We start from the raw sequence: 17,545 nt of genomic DNA on the forward strand, positions 1-17,545 counted from the left end.
TTAGCCGAGCCTTGGCGCGTTCCTCTTTGTGACGCGCGCTGCGTCGGCCATCGCACAGCACCAGCCTTCCTAATACCAAACCTCACAGCACCACTTACTCTCGCCAACATCATGGCAGCGTTAAGTCCCGATGGTATGTAGTGCGGTACTTCTTCGGCTCGTTCTAACGTGTGCGATAGCGGCGATAATCGACGTGGAAGGTCAGCTGAAAGACATCGTGCAAAACCTCTATAACCTCATCGTGCAAGCGTACGACCACCATGGAAGCAAGACGCAGGAGGCCATAAGGCGGGAGATGTATGCGATAGCTACACCCTGCGTGTAAGCTTTTGAGGCTAACCGTACCGTAGCCAGTCGCTCGTTCAGAACCTGGTTAAATTGTCGAGGACAGCGCCGTCCGTGAACATCAACATTCCTCCAGAGGTCATGTCCTACGTTGAGAACTCCAGGAACCCGGATATCTTCACGCGCGAATTTGTTGAGACCGTGCAGCGAATGAACCAGATGCTGTACGGTCGCGTCGACGCATACCGAGCGCTTCAAGAACAACTCGCCCTGCACGTCTCGAGCGCTATTCCAGAACTCAGAGAAGACGTGACCTCTGTTGTCGAGTCTACAGGCGGCAAGATGCGCGTCTAGGCTCATTACCTTCACCAGACCCAGGTGAATACCTTAAGCGGATTCAAAGTAGCTTCGCAATCACAATATGGATGCTGGAACAGCACGGACACATGCGACGACCAAACTCAGATCACCGAATATACCAACGAGTACCACATAGCCAATGCATTACGGGCGGTGATAGTTACGACATGGTTGGTATACGGATCAACACTCCGACAGGTGGGGAAGTGCATCAATGAATGCGACCTCGTCCAGATGCTTGGTCAGTCGACTCCGACAATACTCGGAGTAGCATTGGATGCTTCAGACATGGAGAAGATCCCCACAAAACACGAATGAAGACGTCGTTGTAGATGCTGTGCTCTTTTGGGAAAAGATATTGGCAGGGATTGCATTATCCAACACGTTACAACGAGCTTACTTCTCAGAAGGAACAACAACACTCTCAATCTACTAGATTCGATTGCAGCTATCTCCATGCGTCCGTCACATCCGGCTGAGCCACATTGCATCCCTTGCTTCTGCTACCGATTCAGCATGGCGCGATGCTTCCTCTAGACGGCTGTTACACACGGCATTTCATTGATGTGCCGGGTTTAAACTATGTTTCATTACATCACATTCGTCTCTAGTATTCTGCGTCATGTCTCTTCACATCATATTGTGCGATGAAGGATCTCGTACGATGTAAACCTTCGGCATCCTTGCATAACAGCACACAATCTCGCAGTGCCCAAAACGATGCTAGTTCTCGCTGATCCCGGGCACTCTTTATGAAGATCTCGGCGCTATTGAATGTCGGGCACTTCATCGCTCACATTCAGGTTCCTTCAGATCCACTTCGGTTCTTTGTCATACTTACAAACCGTGTCTTCATATGAGACCTATGTTAATATGTGAAGCAAGTCTCTATCATATAACAACGTATGGATGCTAAATTTAGTATAATTGCAGCGGTGCGACAATGGGTGTTGGAACTCTCGGTCCGATGGAGATGTCATGCGTTGTGTTGACAGTCTACACGACTCGCTCGGCCGAGTTTCGCGTATAGCCTGACCATAGCAGTTTTTTCCAGGAAGCTATAGCGATACAATAACATGTGAAGGCAGCCGCTCACATCATCCGCTCCGCTCACGTACCGACCTTGGTTGGATGCAGTTCGAGTGAAATCGAGGATTTGTTACTAACAGCAACATTAATAGGCCACGATTATCTAGTTACAACGTAACACTGTTTGGGGTATGCTGACCTAAAGCTTTGCCAAAGTTATCAATTCGTGCGATGCGCACGCAACTTCACAGTTTCTGTCATTATCTCATTGACGCAGGCGCATCCTGATGAGATGTATATGCCTCAAACCCCTCTTGGTAACACTTGTATGTAATTTCACATTCTTCACCTTTCCCTGATTGACTTATTGCACCCCAGTTTGAACACGATGTGAAGCAATGCACCATTATCATTGAGCTGGGAAGAGGCTGCCGTTGAATCTAGAGGAAGAGTTCCTGCAAACGCTTGTACGAGTTCTCCAGCCCGTATGACACTACATCGGCTTCGTATGCTTGTCTCTGTACCTTACAAGATCTCACAGATGTCTTCAGCAAACCTTATGACTCTTACTACTTCCGTACATATCCGTGCGGTATGGTCATTCACTGTCTGATTTTGGATTACAACACGCAACCTCTACCATTCACTACTTAGCAAACGAATCGCCTGTGACATTATACGCATACAAACACTGTGACTCTCTTATACACGGTTGCCCCTGCTCTCTGGATTGATCGAGTCCTTTATCGCCTCTGTGCTTTACACTACGCACTCACTAGCAGTCCAAGATTCTTCAACCCGCTTAGCCCACAAACACTCCAAACACTAGCGAACGGACAAACAAACTGATCACGCCATAGTTTAGTCAACCGGATTCCAGAAAGAGTTGAAGGCCAACATGACGTCGTTTTTCTCCAGGCCAGTTGCTCCTACATGGACTTCCAGATGCCAGAATGCAGCGCCGCTCTTGTCGTCACCAGCGCCAGCGACCGCATCAAGTGCTGCGCATGAGCTTTGCGACTCCCCAAATGCATTCGATCGTCCAGAAATCCAACGGCTTATATCATGGGAGATTGTACCTTGTCTACATCGACTACCACCCTCCCCCGTTCCCAGCCGTTCACCGAGCCCTGCTCCCTCTGTCTCAGAACAACAACCCTCAGAAGACATGCTTCGCGAAGACTCTCCAGATACAAGGCCAGAGCTCTCATCATCTGACTCCTGTCCCCAAATGAGCACTTCTTGGATATCCTTCGAAGAGATAACACACACTGAAGCCACCTACCCTCCTGAATACACAATACCCTTTGAGTTTGATACAGAAGCTTTCCCTCCTCATGCGCATCTCTTTCCCTCCTCACCAAACGGCACATGGCGTAATGAGTCCGTCCACGCTTTGACGCATCCTACAGCTGTTGATTACGCAGCGCTGTATGCGAAACTATGTACACTGGCCGAGGAAGCAACGGATGAGTTCGCTGCAAGAGTAAACCGAGCATTCGAAGGTAGGGACGTACCGGCAATGCACGATAAGGTTATGCAGATCTTTCCTTCGGTCTCGATGCCGGATATGAGAGATATCGAGAAGGCTATAGATACTGGGTGTGACTTGGGAGAGGAACTGTTTGAGCACAGAGGACGGAGGAGGATCAGAAGGTGGCGGCGGTAAGTGAAGCGTAGGCAGAAGCTCAGTGGAAAAAGGAATAAGTGGTCCATGACCACATTGTTCAAAACATCAGATCTTGGCAGCCGGAGGAATAGTGAAGTTAAATATTATATTACGTTAAGTTGTCTTCAATGCCTGAACGGCCCTTTGAGAGAAACGAACATTAATCTAACGAATCAGCGTCGCGGCCGCCATGAACCCCCTCGCTAAATCAACAGTTTTGTCTATACCGTAGTCGTACCAAAGTCTGTCTAATCCTCTCTATGAAGACTACCTGCCCGTTGACGCATGGCAGAGTGTGGGTGTGCAGCCTCTTCCTCGTCTCGGGGTCCACCAGCACCACCCTCCATAGGACCTCCAGCCTGCATGCCACTCGGTGTTCCGCCAAAGCTGACCAACACAGACGGGTTGTCTGCGGTTAGGGCGTCCAATACGTCCAACTCGTGTGCCGTGAACCATTTTGGCATCAAGAAAGTGCGTAGCGGGATAAGGGCGATGATGAGGACCGGGAAGCCGATGGCGGCGATGGTTTGCGAAATCGCGACTGTGCATGCGACGCCGAGTATTTGAAGGCCGATGAAAAGCCGAATTTTGTTTCGGGAGACGCGGTTGAGCGGGTTATCGCGCTGTATGAAGCGTTTCTCCGACATGAGGTAGAGCGCCTTGCTAACAATGCCGTTGGATTCTATGGAGCCCCACTATGAAGAGATTAGCATATCGCATCGAGCTTGAAGATGGAACAACTCGTACACCGACGACGAAAAACACACCAGCAAAGACTGCTGCGGGCATGGTGTGTAGTACGATAAGTAAGGGACCGGTCATGGTACCCCAAATGGCCATACCCATCAAGAAATGACTGATACGCTGCTCGACAACAGCAGTAGCCTTGACAAATGGCTTGCGGATCTCACCACCGTCTTCCGTTTTGGTGATCTCCAGCCTAGTTTCGTAAACGGTCAAAGAGTCTGTGTGTACCGGTGCTTGCGGAACCAGGCCGTTGGGAAGTGGAAGGCCGATGATGCCACCGACAAAGCATGTGCAGCCGAGAAGGAAAAAGTCCCAGTGAAAACCAGCGGGCTTTTTGAGGGGGTATTGGCGGGCCTGTGCGGTGAGGGATGACACATTCTGTTGCCAATGGTTAGTGTTCGCGTTCGCCAGTACTAGAAGACGTGTATGACTTACGTGGTCGTAGTAGAACAACAGCATCATCAAGAAGCCAAATGGCAAAGCCACGAATACCCACTTGACGTCAAGATTCCAGAAGTCAATTACCCAGTTTCTATCCTGCGTCGGTGCAAAGGCCTTGCCGATAGGCACTCGGTATAGCCCAGTCTCCTCCAGACGTCCAGGAATATGCGAGAAACCGACCCAGAACAGGGTAGGGAAGACGAAGGAGTAGTCGGCGATGATGCTACGAATGCCTGGGGTAAACACCGTACTGCTACCAAGCTTCTCAAGGCCATAGACGGAGCCGAAGTAACATATCGCAATGACGATGGAGAGGTAGCCACCGTCAAACCCGGATTCTTGGAACAGATATACTAGCTCTTCAACACCCTTGACTGCATTTAGGTCAATATCGTGTCTTGATATGGCCAGTGACGAGATACATACCACAGTAGATAATTCCTACGTACATGCCGAACGTCTCACTCGAGAAGTCAGTGACATAGGCCATGTAGTCGCTGAAGTTTCCGAAGGCTACGATCCAGTGAAAGATAGCAGCCCAAATTCCAACCCACGCGGTGAATGCTGGATAGATGGAAGGGTCATATTGGGTAACAATGTCGTAGATGGTGTAGTTGAAGAGCGCGATCAGACCAGTGACTCCTACGATGGTGAGGGGTTGGCACGCGAGCAGACTAAACACCATGGCTGCTAATGCGGACGAAAAGAGGGCTTCATTGATACCAAAGAACCCGCCCGTTCGACGGTACATGTCGAGTGTGAACGCAATGGCAGGTAATACGCTATATTGGTCAGTCTGAGACTTGAGCGTCTATCGCGATAGGCTTACTTTACGAAGTACATGCGAATTGTACTGGCGAAAGCCCTATACGTGAGAGCATCGGTTATGTCGCTCCAGTAATAAGGTAGTCTCCTCTTGACATCGTGATACATGCCGCGACCAGGTTGGAGAATGCGCCATCTCCGCCATCCTCTCGCGCCTTGGAAGGTGTACGATTCGTGTGTTGCGGTCCTCTCTAGTATCTCCTTGCTGTTCGAATTTGTCGCGTCTGGCGAATCCATGATGACGGATATGCAAGTTGAATGGACCACAAACGGGCAATGGATGCGAAGCCGCAGAAACTAAAGCTGAAGGAAACCGATCGACGCAATAGATGTGTGCATAGTTTGATCCGGACCCTGAGCATCTAGTCTATATACGCGGGATCAAGTCCAATTACAGAAGCCGGCGCACTACGGCCCCAATGTCATAGCTAAGCTTGGCATCTGTGGAGATCGAGGGTTTGCCATCGATGGGCGGACTGCTTGTGCGCGGAAGGAGACATGATGATGATGCTTACCTAGGTAGCATGAAGACATTAGACAAAGGCGGATGCTTGTCTTGAACGACAGCCTATGCGCTTCCGACAGGATTTCGTTGTGGTTGTTCGCGATAAGCATGTTCATTGTTGAGACATGTTTGGTTGTTTGGTGACGTCTGCCGGAGTAGAGGCCTCGCGCACGTGGTTAGCGTGGCCGTTAGTTCCCGTGCCATGCTGAGGAAGGTCGCCATTAGCCCTGTGTTGCATGGGAGCTAAACCACTCGAGAACCCAACAGACACCATCAGCCCTGTCGCCTGCGGCTTTTTTCTGTCTGCTCGAGCAGCAAGTTCGATGGTCTGGGTCAACGTGCACGTTACAACCCAAACTCTGCAACCACGACCATCGTCTGCATGGCACCGTGCAGCTGTGACATTACTTCCAATTGGTCCAGACGTCTGTACCACACCAAAATGACGTACACGGCTCGCCGAGCGTATGACTGACGCCAAGCGCCATACCGCACGCGGTCAAGAGCGTTTCCATTCCACCCCGGTATCTTTAACAGCTGCTTGAGCAGAATTTCCATCGGCATCGTCACGTTTCCGCGCGCTCCTATTGCGGCATATAGAAAGAGGTGAACAGAGTCGCGACATTGCGACATTCGATCCGGTTAGACTTCGGACAGTTTGTTCAGCCCATGAACAGTCCACCGACCTTCCATTACCGCACGTCTGTAGCGAGTGTTGTTTCGCATACTGAGGTATTTCTATGGTACGGAGATACCTCCACTGTAAAACTTCTAGTGGGCATCGTGGTAGGTTTTAAATATATCACCCACCTACCCGCGCAATGCTCAAGCTTCTTAGCGTCCGGTGTCAACTCCACAGGCTTAATTAATCGTCCGGAGTCTTATCGATATACCTCCTTAAAATGAACGCTCTCCAGGACGTCGATGGACTTTCAGAATGCATCGGCAAGGCGATCCAGGAACATCTTGCTAGATTCAACATCAACATTGCATGGCCGCAGCTCGACAACCTGGATCATCCCATCCTTCGTGTCGAGGCTTTTCTTGAGGAAGCCGATGCCACCCATGCAGCGAGAGCGCAGTCCGAAAAGATCGCATCGGTGAGTTACGTTCCCACCACACTCCCACTGCCAATGTGCAGTAGCGTATGCTCACGCGTCCACAGAGAACCGTCGATCTGGCGGGCATGAGGACGCCAGCCCCCACAGCAAGCCCAGCCGCAATGGATCTTCAGAACTTTGATGAGACCTCGTCAATGGATGAGTCTCATTCGCGGGACGAGTCGTCCTCGTCGGTACAACAACCCCGCGAGCCCCGCAGGAAAGGCACTGGCGGTCTGAGGGTCTCGCACACTCAGTCGTCGTTTCAAGAAGATCTGAGCGAACACCAACGGCAAATGCAAGTCGATAGCCGCAGCTTCCCAAAGCGGAAGAAGGTACGTGGATTTTCCTAGGCGACATCGTTCTCTCAGGCACTCGCCAGACCCTCAATGGGGGTACGAGTGGGCTGCTTTTTCTTGCACGAAATACGCGGTGCACATATCCTCACCCATGTTGACCTAGCTAATTATCCCAGGTAGCATCGGAGAAGTTTGTCTTCCAACCCTCTACTCTAGACAAGCTTATCATCGGCATCTGGGAGCAAGTACACAGCACGCTCAACCTCGATCCGAAAGCAATCTTCGAACAATTCCAAGTAACGCCCAATGGATCCTCCATGAGTATGGGCATGGTCGGCCATGCGCACACCGATGAAACACCTTCCGCTATGGCAGTACTCAACAACGCTCCGAATCCGATATCCGAATCCTTCAGTCAGATGAACGTCTTTTGTCGCAAAGTTACACAAGCGAGTCGCGTATGCCGATCCATCGAAATGATCGTACAAGCCCGCTGGGTCGAGCTGTTTGAGGAGCAGGTGCTATACCGGAGCCAATTGAGACCAGAGCTGTCAACAACAAAGCATAGGAAAGCTGTGTTCATGGAAGCGTGTCAGGACTTCGATTGGTCGGAGTAAGTACATACACCTGGGATTGCGCAAGCATCTTAGATCGCATTCGCTGACTGCTGTGCCACTCCAGAAAGGAACTGCGCAACAAAATGGCTATTTGGCGTGGCTACAAAGAAGTGAAGGATTCAGCAGGCTGGGCTGCACTTGTCTTCGCTGGCATGGGCATATACCGGTTCTGCAAGTACCGAGTTGGTTTCGATAAAGATGCCATGCGCCGGCTACGGAATCTGCGAAAACGTCTCGAAGTCGCGGCCGATACCCTACATCCCCATTGGCGCCAGCTCTTGTCTATAGTAGGCGAATCGCAAACGCTGCAATACCCTGGACATCCGCACGACTGGGTAGTTTTCGAAGACGGATCAGATCCTGTGCCACTGCGCCAAACGTATCTGCTCCAAGACCCTTACTTTGCCTTCGAACACATCGACGAGTCGATCATCGATGAATCAGTTTGGGGATGCGAAGACCCACGCTGGACACCACAGTCGAGCGCAGTGACAAGACCAGGCGGAGCCTACATCTGCGCTTTGTGTAACGAGCCGCAATCCGACAAACCGCAAGACAACTCCTGTTTCTGTTTCCCGACCCTGTTTGGCTGTGTAAAGCGAAAGCCACCACCTGTTCAGATCCTGCGGACTTCCGATGGGAGAAACAACGGTCTAGCTGCATTGACCTCCTTCGACCGTGGTACAGCAATCGGCGAGCTGGTTGGCCTGATCACAAACGGTGTTAGACATCTCGATGTGCTGGATAGCTCAACACCCCTGGCCAGCTATCAGATCTGGCAAGGAAGGGCAGGAAACTTCACTCGCTTCATCAACCACAGCTGTAAGCCGAATGCGCAATGCTCTACATTCACTTGGATAGATACCCAGAGGGTGGTTCTGGTCAGCAAGGGGATAGATGCGGGAAGAGAGATTACATTGGACTACGGAGACAAGTATTGGGCTGGGCTAGACAAGAGCTGTCTATGTGGAGAGAGTTGTTGCAGGTATCGGAGAGATGGAAGGATGAGATAACATTGTTGGAAGCGACTTGCTATGTTTAACGCACACTCGATAGAACACAGCGATCTTTTTAAACACCTGATATGTTCGAGCTGGGGCAAACGTCATTTTGGTGCAATAGTCGCAAATGTTGGGTCCAGACGTGAAAGGCGCGTGTTGCAGTATCGATAAGACTAGCGCGACAGACCCCTGCACAAAATTTCGGAGACACTCGAATCTAAACTATCGGCGTGTCTGCGAAACATCAACAACAACCATGGCGACCTCCGATTACAGCGAGTCCGGCGCATCAGACCAGGAGATACTCGAGGCGCAATCTGGGGCCAGAAAGAGAAGGAGACTGTCACCGACCGAGCCTGAGAGTTCAGCTTCCGAGGCTGAAGCTGAGAAGCCGCTGCCAGTAGCAGCACCAACGATCTCGCGCATCAAAGCGAAACAGCAAGACAAGTCGACAAATGCTACCATTTCTGCACCTAAAGTCAACCCGAAGCTGGATTTTGCAACGCTCAATGTAGCACCATGGCTTTGCACCTCTCTGGCCAGCATGGGAATCAAGCGCCCAACGGGCATCCAGGCCTCGTGTATCCCTGAGATCCTCAAGGGGAAGGACTGTATTGGTGGATCGAGGACCGGTACGGGTAAAACTGTGGCCTTTTCTGTGCCGATAATGCAGAAATGGGCGGAGGACCCAAGCGGCATCTTCGCCGTTATCGTCACGTGAGTAGAAACCATTGCTGCCATGTGGGCAGTAGCTAACCGCCATACAGACCCACCCGCGAGCTCGCGATCCAGATTTACGAACAAGTGAAGGCAATTTCAGCGCCGCAATCTATGAAACCCATTCTCATCACCGGAGGATCAGACCAGCGTTCTCAGGCCATCGCTCTCGCAACGCGTCCCCACGTCGTAATCGCGACACCAGGTCGTCTAGCAGAGCACATCCGCACCTCAGGTGAAGACACCATCTGCGGCCTCCGCCGCGTGCGCTTCGTCGTCTTCGACGAAGCCGACCGTCTTCTCGCCCCAGGAAAAGGCTCCATGCTCCCCGATCTCGAGACGTGCCTCTCCGCTCTACCCCCCAAAGAAACGCGGCAAACCCTCTTATTCACCGCGACCGTAACTCCAGAGGTTCTAGCGCTGAAATCGCAACCGCGCGCACCGGGTCGTCTTCCCATCTTCGTATCGGAAGTCGATACAGAGGATCTAGCAATTCCGCCCAAGCTACAGCAAAGGTATCTCCAAACGCCTGTCACGCACAAAGAATGCTACCTGCACGTCCTCTTGAACACGCCCGAGAACCTCCAAAAGAGCGTCATAATCTTCTGCAACCGAACCAAAACAGCGACGCTACTAGAATACATGCTGCGTCTCCTCGCCCACCGCGTAACAGCCCTCCACTCGGGCCTCAAGCAAAACGACCGCGTAAGCAACCTCGCTCGCTTCCGCGCACAAGCCGCTAGAATACTAGTCGCCACCGACGTCGCAGCCCGCGGTCTAGATATCCCAGAGGTAGCTCTCGTTATCAATTTCGACGTGCCCCGTGACCCAGACGATTACATCCATCGTGTTGGTCGTACGGCGCGTGCGGGCCGTGTGGGAACGAGCATCACGTTGATTGGACAGAGGGATGTGGAGTTGATTCTGGCGATTGAAGCAAGGGTGGGCAAGAAGATGGAGGAGTTTGAGGAGGAGGGTGTTAGTGTTGAAGGAAGGGTTGTGAGGGATGCGCTTAAGCCGGTGACGGAGAAGAAGAGGGAGGCGCTGTTGAGTATTGAGGAGGGGAGGGATGTGCTGGGGAAGCGCAAGGTGGGCATGCAGAGGAAGCGGGCGGAATAGTTGTAGATGTGTGGTTGGGTGTATGGTAGATGGCGTGGAGGATATTCAAATAATACACATTGTATGCTCTTCGCTAGAACGCTGTAAATCGATACATGAAACAAGGTACGTTACTCATAACACTTGGCTGCTCACGGCGATCCCTTCCTTGGCCTGAATACTGTGTTGAAGTCTCTTTGCGTAACGAACCAAGCGTTGTGAGTCTTCCACTCAGCATCAGGGCGCTCGAGCTCGATCTGCAACCAGTGTTAGTTTCGTCAAATTCTTGGGAGCGTCAGTAGCGAGACTTACCTCAAACCTCCTCAGGAAACTCGGCACCAGCTTGTAGATCTCAAGAAGACTGATGTTCTTCCCGATACACGTCCTAGCTCCAGCACCAAATTGCAACATGGTGCCCTTCATCTCCTTAAGCTTATCTGGACTAGCCTCAACCCAGCGTTCAGGGCGGAAAGTATCGACATCTACACCGAACACCTCCGGTCGGCGGTGGACGATCCAAGCGTTGCATCCGACAATGGTTCCACCAGGAATGAATTCGCCGCAGATCTGCATACCCTGCTTGGGTACGACGCGCTCGAGGATGAGGCCAGGTGCAGGATGGAGACGGAAAGACTCTTGAATGACAGCGTCGAGGTAGGTGAGCTTCTGGGCTTCGGGCCAAGAGACGGTCTTGTCAGGGCGAGACTCGACAATGCCATCTGCTACAGCGGTATCCAATTCTTGCATAAGCTTCGCATAGACGCGCGGGTGCTTGACGAGGAAGTAGAAGACGGCCGAAAGCGAGATGGCGGTTGTTTCTGAGCCAGCGAACACCATAGATGTGCATGTCGAAAGGATGCGGTTATCGTCCATGAACTCATGGTCGTGGCTTGCTTGCGCAAACTTGGAGAGGAGGTCGATGCCGTGAGGGTTGGCTTTCTCGTCGTCGGAAAGACCGAAACGCTTGATCTTCTCGACTTGTGTGGCTCGCTCGTTGGATCGGTTCAGGGCGAAGAGGGTGACGGGGTGGACACGCTTGTCCAGGCCGATGCGCTGTGCGAGGAGGCTGATGGGGTTCTTCCAGAGAAGACGGTCGAGGATAGGAATTTGACCGACCTAAAACGCGTAAGTATGACCCCATGCATGCCAGGTTCTGCTTGCGACGACTCACCGGTGCGACATAGTCAAAGAACTTGCCCAAGAAGCCAATAATGTTATCCACGTCCTTGTTTCCCTCGACAAAACCCAGTCGCTTACTCCACGTCAACTCGCCGATAACGTCGAAGGCGAAGAACTGCAGCCATTGACTGAAGTTGCAGCTCTGGCCAGTTCTCGCGTACATGTCCTCTGTCTTGTCCAGCCAGTATGTGAGCGTCGAGCTGACGAGAGGCTCGTAGTTGACGAGCGAACTCATGGAAAAAGCGTTGTTGACGCATCGGCGGTACTTGGCGTGGAAGTCTTCGTCGGTGGTGGAGAAGAGGGAGAGCAGCGGTGCGCCTTTGGAAACGGCGCCTTGGACGGGGTAGAAGTCAGACTGCAGAGATTAGCTATCGCTCAGTAGATTAACAGACATATGCATACCTTGGTAACACCCCTGTTCAGCCCATAGATAGCTTTGATAGTCTTTGGGTCCGCGAAAGACAAGACGTTCGGTCCCAGCCTGACGATGTCTCCATGCTTGCGATGCAACGCGAGGTTGGTCCATTGATGATTGTGCTTGGACACATCCCACAGCCGCCACCAGTTGGTGTATCCCGCAGCCCAATGTCCAGGGTATTTGTTCAGGCCGTTCCAGTACTTGTTGTTGAGGAGATATGCGATGGTAGTCGTAGCCAGAACAAGCGGCCAGTACTGCACCAGCAGCGGCACGATCTCGTTGGCCAGCATGTCGCGCGATCAATCTACCCGGTAATAAAGGATTCGATCCGGGGTCCAGATAACAGGAGCACGTGAGTAGGTATATAGCAGAGTAAGCAGCGCGACACGTATAGAACGCTCGCCCGGGGCAAAAGCTCATATAAATGGCAGCCTGGAGCGGCTTGGAAGGATGACGCGGGGACAGTAGCTCCGGGGCGCTTTCGCGGGGTAAACCTCGTCCATCACGCTGAACGCCCATCCTCAGCCCTATTCATTGGCCTCAAAACTCGGTTATCGCCATGCATCCAATTTATCTACTTGGCTCTGATTGGCTAAATCGCCTGTGTATAACACCACGCGGGATTGAAGTGATCGCAAACCCAAGTCTTTCAGAGCGCCTCAAGATTCCGCGCAGCATCGCCAATGTGCTCTGTGCTATTCTTGAACTGCCGATTATCGTCACTTCGACAGCTAAACCTTGTGTGAGACGATAGCGAGGGTTTGTGGACCTTGACCGTGTCGGCAGTTGTATTCGAATGTCATAACTGCAACTGCCGATATCTGAAGAGGGAATGGGCGCCGAAGCCTCCGAGGCCTCGTCACGTGGCCCCGGCTACATCTGGCCCTCGGCTGTCGTACAACCTTTCCAGCAGTCTGTGAGAATTATGAAATCTTCTTTCAATGTTCGTGCGAGTTGTAGGTGCATTCGACGATCGGCAAGAATGTGCGCAATCTGTGAGCAATGCATCGTCTGATAACAAGCTCATTAGAAGCCCAGATCGCGGAATACGCGCATGGGTTTTACCGCAATGGTGGACAAGCTAAGTGGCATGTCTTGCATATGAACATGGGCAAGACCTAACTGCGTAACCCGGATATATGCAAGCGCAGCAGAGTCTCGACGTCAGCGGCCCTCCCGCACTTCACTTTCGCCTTCACCACATTCCGTAACACGAGATATACTCAAGTATCTAGTGAATCCTAATAAGAGAAGTAAAGATTGAGTCGGATTCGTGCATGAAAGAGTTACGATCAAAGCTTTGTATTGCTAGTATAGGGTATTACTTCTTCTTGCACAATGTTGTGTGATGCAGAAGTGTCGACTACCATCCACAGCTTAGCTGGTGTTGAACCAGACTGAAGCCATCCTGTGCCCCAGCACAATAAAACTATACTAGAAAGACGAAGACCAAAAACCTGGTCCATCGGGGTGGGTGGCCGCTTAGCCAGTGCACTGGTAATCGTAGTTCATGCGCGAAGCATCCGTATCCTTGGGAACATAAATAGTAACCCGCCTCCCATCCGCCTCAAGCGTACCCACATACGAGTCGAAAAAGGGACGCCAGTAGACCTGACCAGTTCCACCAGGGCAGTCAATGTTGATGGTAACAGACGTGGTGCTAGTCATGGTCGTCGAGAAACCGGCGGAAACGCCAATCTCTGCGCTGACTGCGTCCCATGCACTTGCACCCAGACTGGCGCTTGCCGTGATGGAAAAGGTCTCTGACTTTGCCTCTGAGACTGTGTAGGCGCCGTTGTTGGGGACTTGGGCGACGAAGACGGCGGAGCCGGGCATGTAGACGTTGTAGGATGTGACGACGTCTGAGAACCTGTCCGCTTGCTGCATCGTGATAGGTTAGCTTTCGGAGGGAGAAGGTGATGAAGCTGGTGTACATACCCGGCTCTCCAATCCATTGACTTCAGGTGCCGCGGCAATCTCCGCCACCAGGCTTTGAAGCTCAGCCTTGTTCTCCTCAACAGTGATCTCCTTGTAGCTGGTTGCTGTAGCCGTAGACATCAGGCGCCATTCAGTGGCAAGCCTGATGGCGACCTCAGTCCAATCCGCAGGCGGAGCTGGTGACTGGTAGCCGCCCGTATCCTCTGCGCAACCATTTTCGATGGCTCTGGCTCTTCCACCCCAGCTAGAGGCAGAATCGCAGACTTCATACTCCTCGTTGTTGCAGAATGAGATACGGCAGTTGCCTCGCGTCCAGATGCGGCATTCTCTTGGGATGACGCACACACTCATGTCTGGGTTGGTGCCCTCGCCAAAATAGCCGTTGCCACTCATGATGTTGCGGCCTGTGCATTTGCAAGAAGCATCAGTCTTGCTCTTCTATGACGAAAAGGATGAAAGCAAGGAGGGTCGGAGTACTCACAGTCAGCCCAGTTGGGCTGCAATCTTGCCTCGCAGAAGATACCGCCAGTTTGCGTTCCGTCCCAGTCCTCTTGACGAGGAGCAATTGGGGAAGAAGTTCCCATTGCCGCAAGCATCGGCAAAAGGGTGAGAATGTAGTTCATCATGTCGAAGATGGAGTCTTGAGGTCGAGGATGAACCAGGTGATATGAGAAGAAGGTGTTTGGCTGTGATGATGATTTCGAGAGCAAACCAACACCTCTTTATACCTTTCTGCCCTTCCATCTACCTCACGAGCATCCGTGTATGTAGCGTCATGGCTGGCCTGACTATGCACAATGTCTACTATCGAACATGGGATATGGTTTGCCTTGAACGTGAACCACAGCTCTGAGCTCTACCGATTGGTGCTCTCGTACACTATCGTTGATGTGCATACCTCTGGGGCCAGAAGTAATGCGCTACTCAGAGTATACGATACTTGGCTGCTGTCATCCAGTGTCTTAGAACGATTGTCTAAGATTAGCAGAGCCTCTTGCCAGGCAGAAGCATCCGAGTTTCCCGGTGGTGGTAGATTTGGGGGAGTGGAGAAGGTGCTGGAATGAAGACCTCAGATATCTCGATCGCAGGACGATATCACAGTCCCAATAACTTCTTGTGCCTGCTCCTTTAAGACTTTAGTGCCTTCCATTCGTGCGTCTTGCAGAGATATGACAGGGCAGACGTCATGAATCGAATGTTTTCCATCATATCATGTGTTCTCAAAGAGAATTCGACAAGACTGAGCCAACCTCCTCTTTCAGCTTCATCATACGCCCTTCGAGGCAGCCCGGCATGGACATGCATCGGCTAACACGGCGCGGGCCTAACATCCCCACGTTCCTTTCCCCAAGGCTCTTCTATGGTCGAGGGTTTGGTGAAGGCCACGGCAAGTCCGATGTACGTGCGTAGGCAAGGTTTGGAGCCTCGAGGCGAGCGAAAAAGAGGCACCAAGACGACCGCCAAGTGCCAAGAATTCCGATCACTCCACAACCACCATTAATGTTCGTCTCTTCAGGGCTATTTCCCCACAGTAAGCTGCTCAATGTAGCGAAAACATGCGAATGTAACGAATGCGATGCAACCTGTTCACGTTAGTTTGAACATATTTACGCCCTGCAGGTGCGATGGGGCGGACTACTGTTGCAGCCCATATTGACCTTGACACCGGAGTATGTCATCCATCCGATTACCCGTCTGAAAGACAGCGGAGCCTCTCATCTATTCCCAACACGTAGTCGCCAGTTGATGTCTCGCGGGGGGCCTGTTGCGGTGCGAGCCGCACACCCGTCACTGCAGGTACCTTGATGTCCTCTCCGCTCTTGGCAAACTCCGCTGGAAGACCGCTACGTCATGGTAGGTCCACCGTGAGGCTGATTCATACAGCAATGTAAAGACAGCATGTGCCTACTCTCGAAATGTTTTTGATGCTTGATACTTCCACTCATACCGGGTTGTATTGACTATCATGGCCAATTTTGTCCTCCTAGCTGCATCGCTCCTTCTCACCTCATGTTCCGCGCGAGAATCGAATGACACATCGACGGAAAGATGTCAAGGCCCCATTGACAGTATCGCCAAGGGTAACCAGTACTTCAACTCGACCGGAACAGCCCGCCTACCCTCAAACCAACTACACGATGACGACTGGTACGTCAGCGTCACCATCACCGATAGACGCGATCCGAATCACATCTACGGGACCGAAATGCCCTGGCAAGAGAGGGAAGCGTTTATAAGTGTTCCTGATTCGCTGGTTGGGAGTCAAGATGGCAATCAGACGGAGTACTGCGTCTACGAGCTCCCGGGGCAAGACGCCTCTTCGCAGCAGGAAGCTGGAGATTGCAGCGGCGTGCTGAGCGACGACTGCATTGACGCCTTGATGAAGAATACGCCGGTCATAGCGGATGGCCAATGTTATAAGCCAGAGAATGTCGAAGACGCCTGTGGGATGGTTGCATCGCAGCCAGTTGGTCAGTTTATCCCGCTCTTATCTTAGTTCAACGACATGATCTTGTAACCTGGCTCGCCTATGAGTACAGTAAGCTCATACTAACACCGAGAAAAGGCACACCATCGAACTTCAACAGTACCGAGTGCAGTTTGTCCGAGATGCCGCATGTCGAACTACCGGACAATTATCGCACCTACTACGCCCACTACGTGCCTGTATTTGAAGGCGGGGGTGGTTATGAGAATTTCGACCTTTACGATAGGCACGTTCGCGAAGCAGTGCCCATGGTCTTCACCATCAAGTCTCCAGGTGGCACCATCGCCCACAAGGCCGTTTGTGTAGCACCAAACAATGTCGTTGACGGTAGCCGTGTTCCAGATTCTGCTGCTGCTCAGTTGTCCTCCGGGGCTTCACTGGTAGCAGCCCTTATTGTTATGGCTTTTGTATCTGTTCTCTCCATAGCCTGATAAACGTTGGTGTTTCTGTACCTTTTACTTGCAGTTGAAGTAATGACCATCGCATCTGGTGACTTGTAGCATTAGCGCTGTAACGGTAGTAACACCGGGAATGACAGTTAAGCCGAACATCCAGCTTCAGCCAAAAGTATGATCGGGTGACCAGCAATGCGTCAAAGTCTCGGAGGTTGAAGCGACATGTTGGTATGCAACTGGTGTGGGCTGCAACTAAGTTTGGAGCGCGAGAAAAAGCAAAGAGATCGACGATATGTATGTCGCTGCCTCGAAGCAATACCCGGATACCGTAGACATGTGATCGCGGACAGGGTCGGCGTCTCGCTACACCCGGTGGTGGGCTGTATATTGGAAGACATGCGCGATAATGATTGTCGAGTCGGCAGACGTGTATA

General features: G+C 51.9%; 6 protein-coding genes across 6 annotated transcripts; 3 read left to right on the forward strand and 3 right to left on the reverse strand.

Annotated features, from left to right (window-relative positions):
* Positions 1-111: 111 nt before the first annotated feature.
* On the forward strand, positions 112-639 carry NUT2 (RNA polymerase II mediator complex subunit; the record flags this gene model as incomplete). The annotated part of the gene is made up of 3 exons (XM_049358364.1): positions 112-133; positions 180-297; positions 351-639. 3 exons carry the CDS (start codon positions 112-114, stop codon positions 637-639), a joined length of 429 nt encoding a protein of 142 aa, XP_049207219.1.
* A 2,952-nt stretch (positions 640-3,591) lies between these two features.
* Positions 3,592-5,593, reverse strand: J4E79_009520 (uncharacterized protein; the record flags this gene model as incomplete). Its single annotated transcript, XM_049358365.1, has 5 exons — positions 3,592-4,038; positions 4,091-4,468; positions 4,526-4,905; positions 4,958-5,313; positions 5,361-5,593. The coding sequence occupies 5 exons, from the start codon at positions 5,591-5,593 to the stop codon at positions 3,592-3,594; spliced, it is 1,794 nt and encodes a 597-aa protein (XP_049207220.1).
* A 1,170-nt stretch (positions 5,594-6,763) lies between these two features.
* On the forward strand, positions 6,764-10,714 carry J4E79_009521 (uncharacterized protein; the record flags this gene model as incomplete). Its single annotated transcript, XM_049358366.1, has 6 exons — positions 6,764-6,961; positions 7,027-7,296; positions 7,437-7,873; positions 7,942-8,862; positions 9,155-9,595; positions 9,646-10,714. 6 exons carry the CDS (start codon positions 6,764-6,766, stop codon positions 10,712-10,714), a joined length of 3,336 nt encoding a protein of 1,111 aa, XP_049207221.1.
* Positions 10,715-10,845: 131 nt separating this feature from the next.
* Positions 10,846-12,580, reverse strand: J4E79_009522 (uncharacterized protein; the record flags this gene model as incomplete). Its single annotated transcript, XM_049358367.1, has 4 exons — positions 10,846-10,950; positions 11,006-11,809; positions 11,865-12,227; positions 12,275-12,580. 4 exons carry the CDS (start codon positions 12,578-12,580, stop codon positions 10,846-10,848), a joined length of 1,578 nt encoding a protein of 525 aa, XP_049207222.1.
* A 1,192-nt stretch (positions 12,581-13,772) lies between these two features.
* On the reverse strand, positions 13,773-14,851 carry J4E79_009523 (uncharacterized protein; the record flags this gene model as incomplete). Its single annotated transcript, XM_049358368.1, has 3 exons — positions 13,773-14,171; positions 14,229-14,632; positions 14,710-14,851. The coding sequence occupies 3 exons, from the start codon at positions 14,849-14,851 to the stop codon at positions 13,773-13,775; spliced, it is 945 nt and encodes a 314-aa protein (XP_049207223.1).
* A 1,343-nt stretch (positions 14,852-16,194) lies between these two features.
* Positions 16,195-17,147, forward strand: J4E79_009524 (uncharacterized protein; the record flags this gene model as incomplete). Its single annotated transcript, XM_049358369.1, has 2 exons — positions 16,195-16,699; positions 16,795-17,147. The coding sequence occupies 2 exons, from the start codon at positions 16,195-16,197 to the stop codon at positions 17,145-17,147; spliced, it is 858 nt and encodes a 285-aa protein (XP_049207224.1).
* Between the last annotated feature and the right edge of the window lie 398 nt (positions 17,148-17,545).

The sequence above is a fragment of the Alternaria viburni genome, assembly GCF_023758015.1.
Source record: "Alternaria viburni strain BMP 2772 chromosome Unknown scaffold_25, whole genome shotgun sequence".
NCBI classification, from domain to species: domain Eukaryota; kingdom Fungi; phylum Ascomycota; class Dothideomycetes; order Pleosporales; family Pleosporaceae; genus Alternaria; species Alternaria viburni.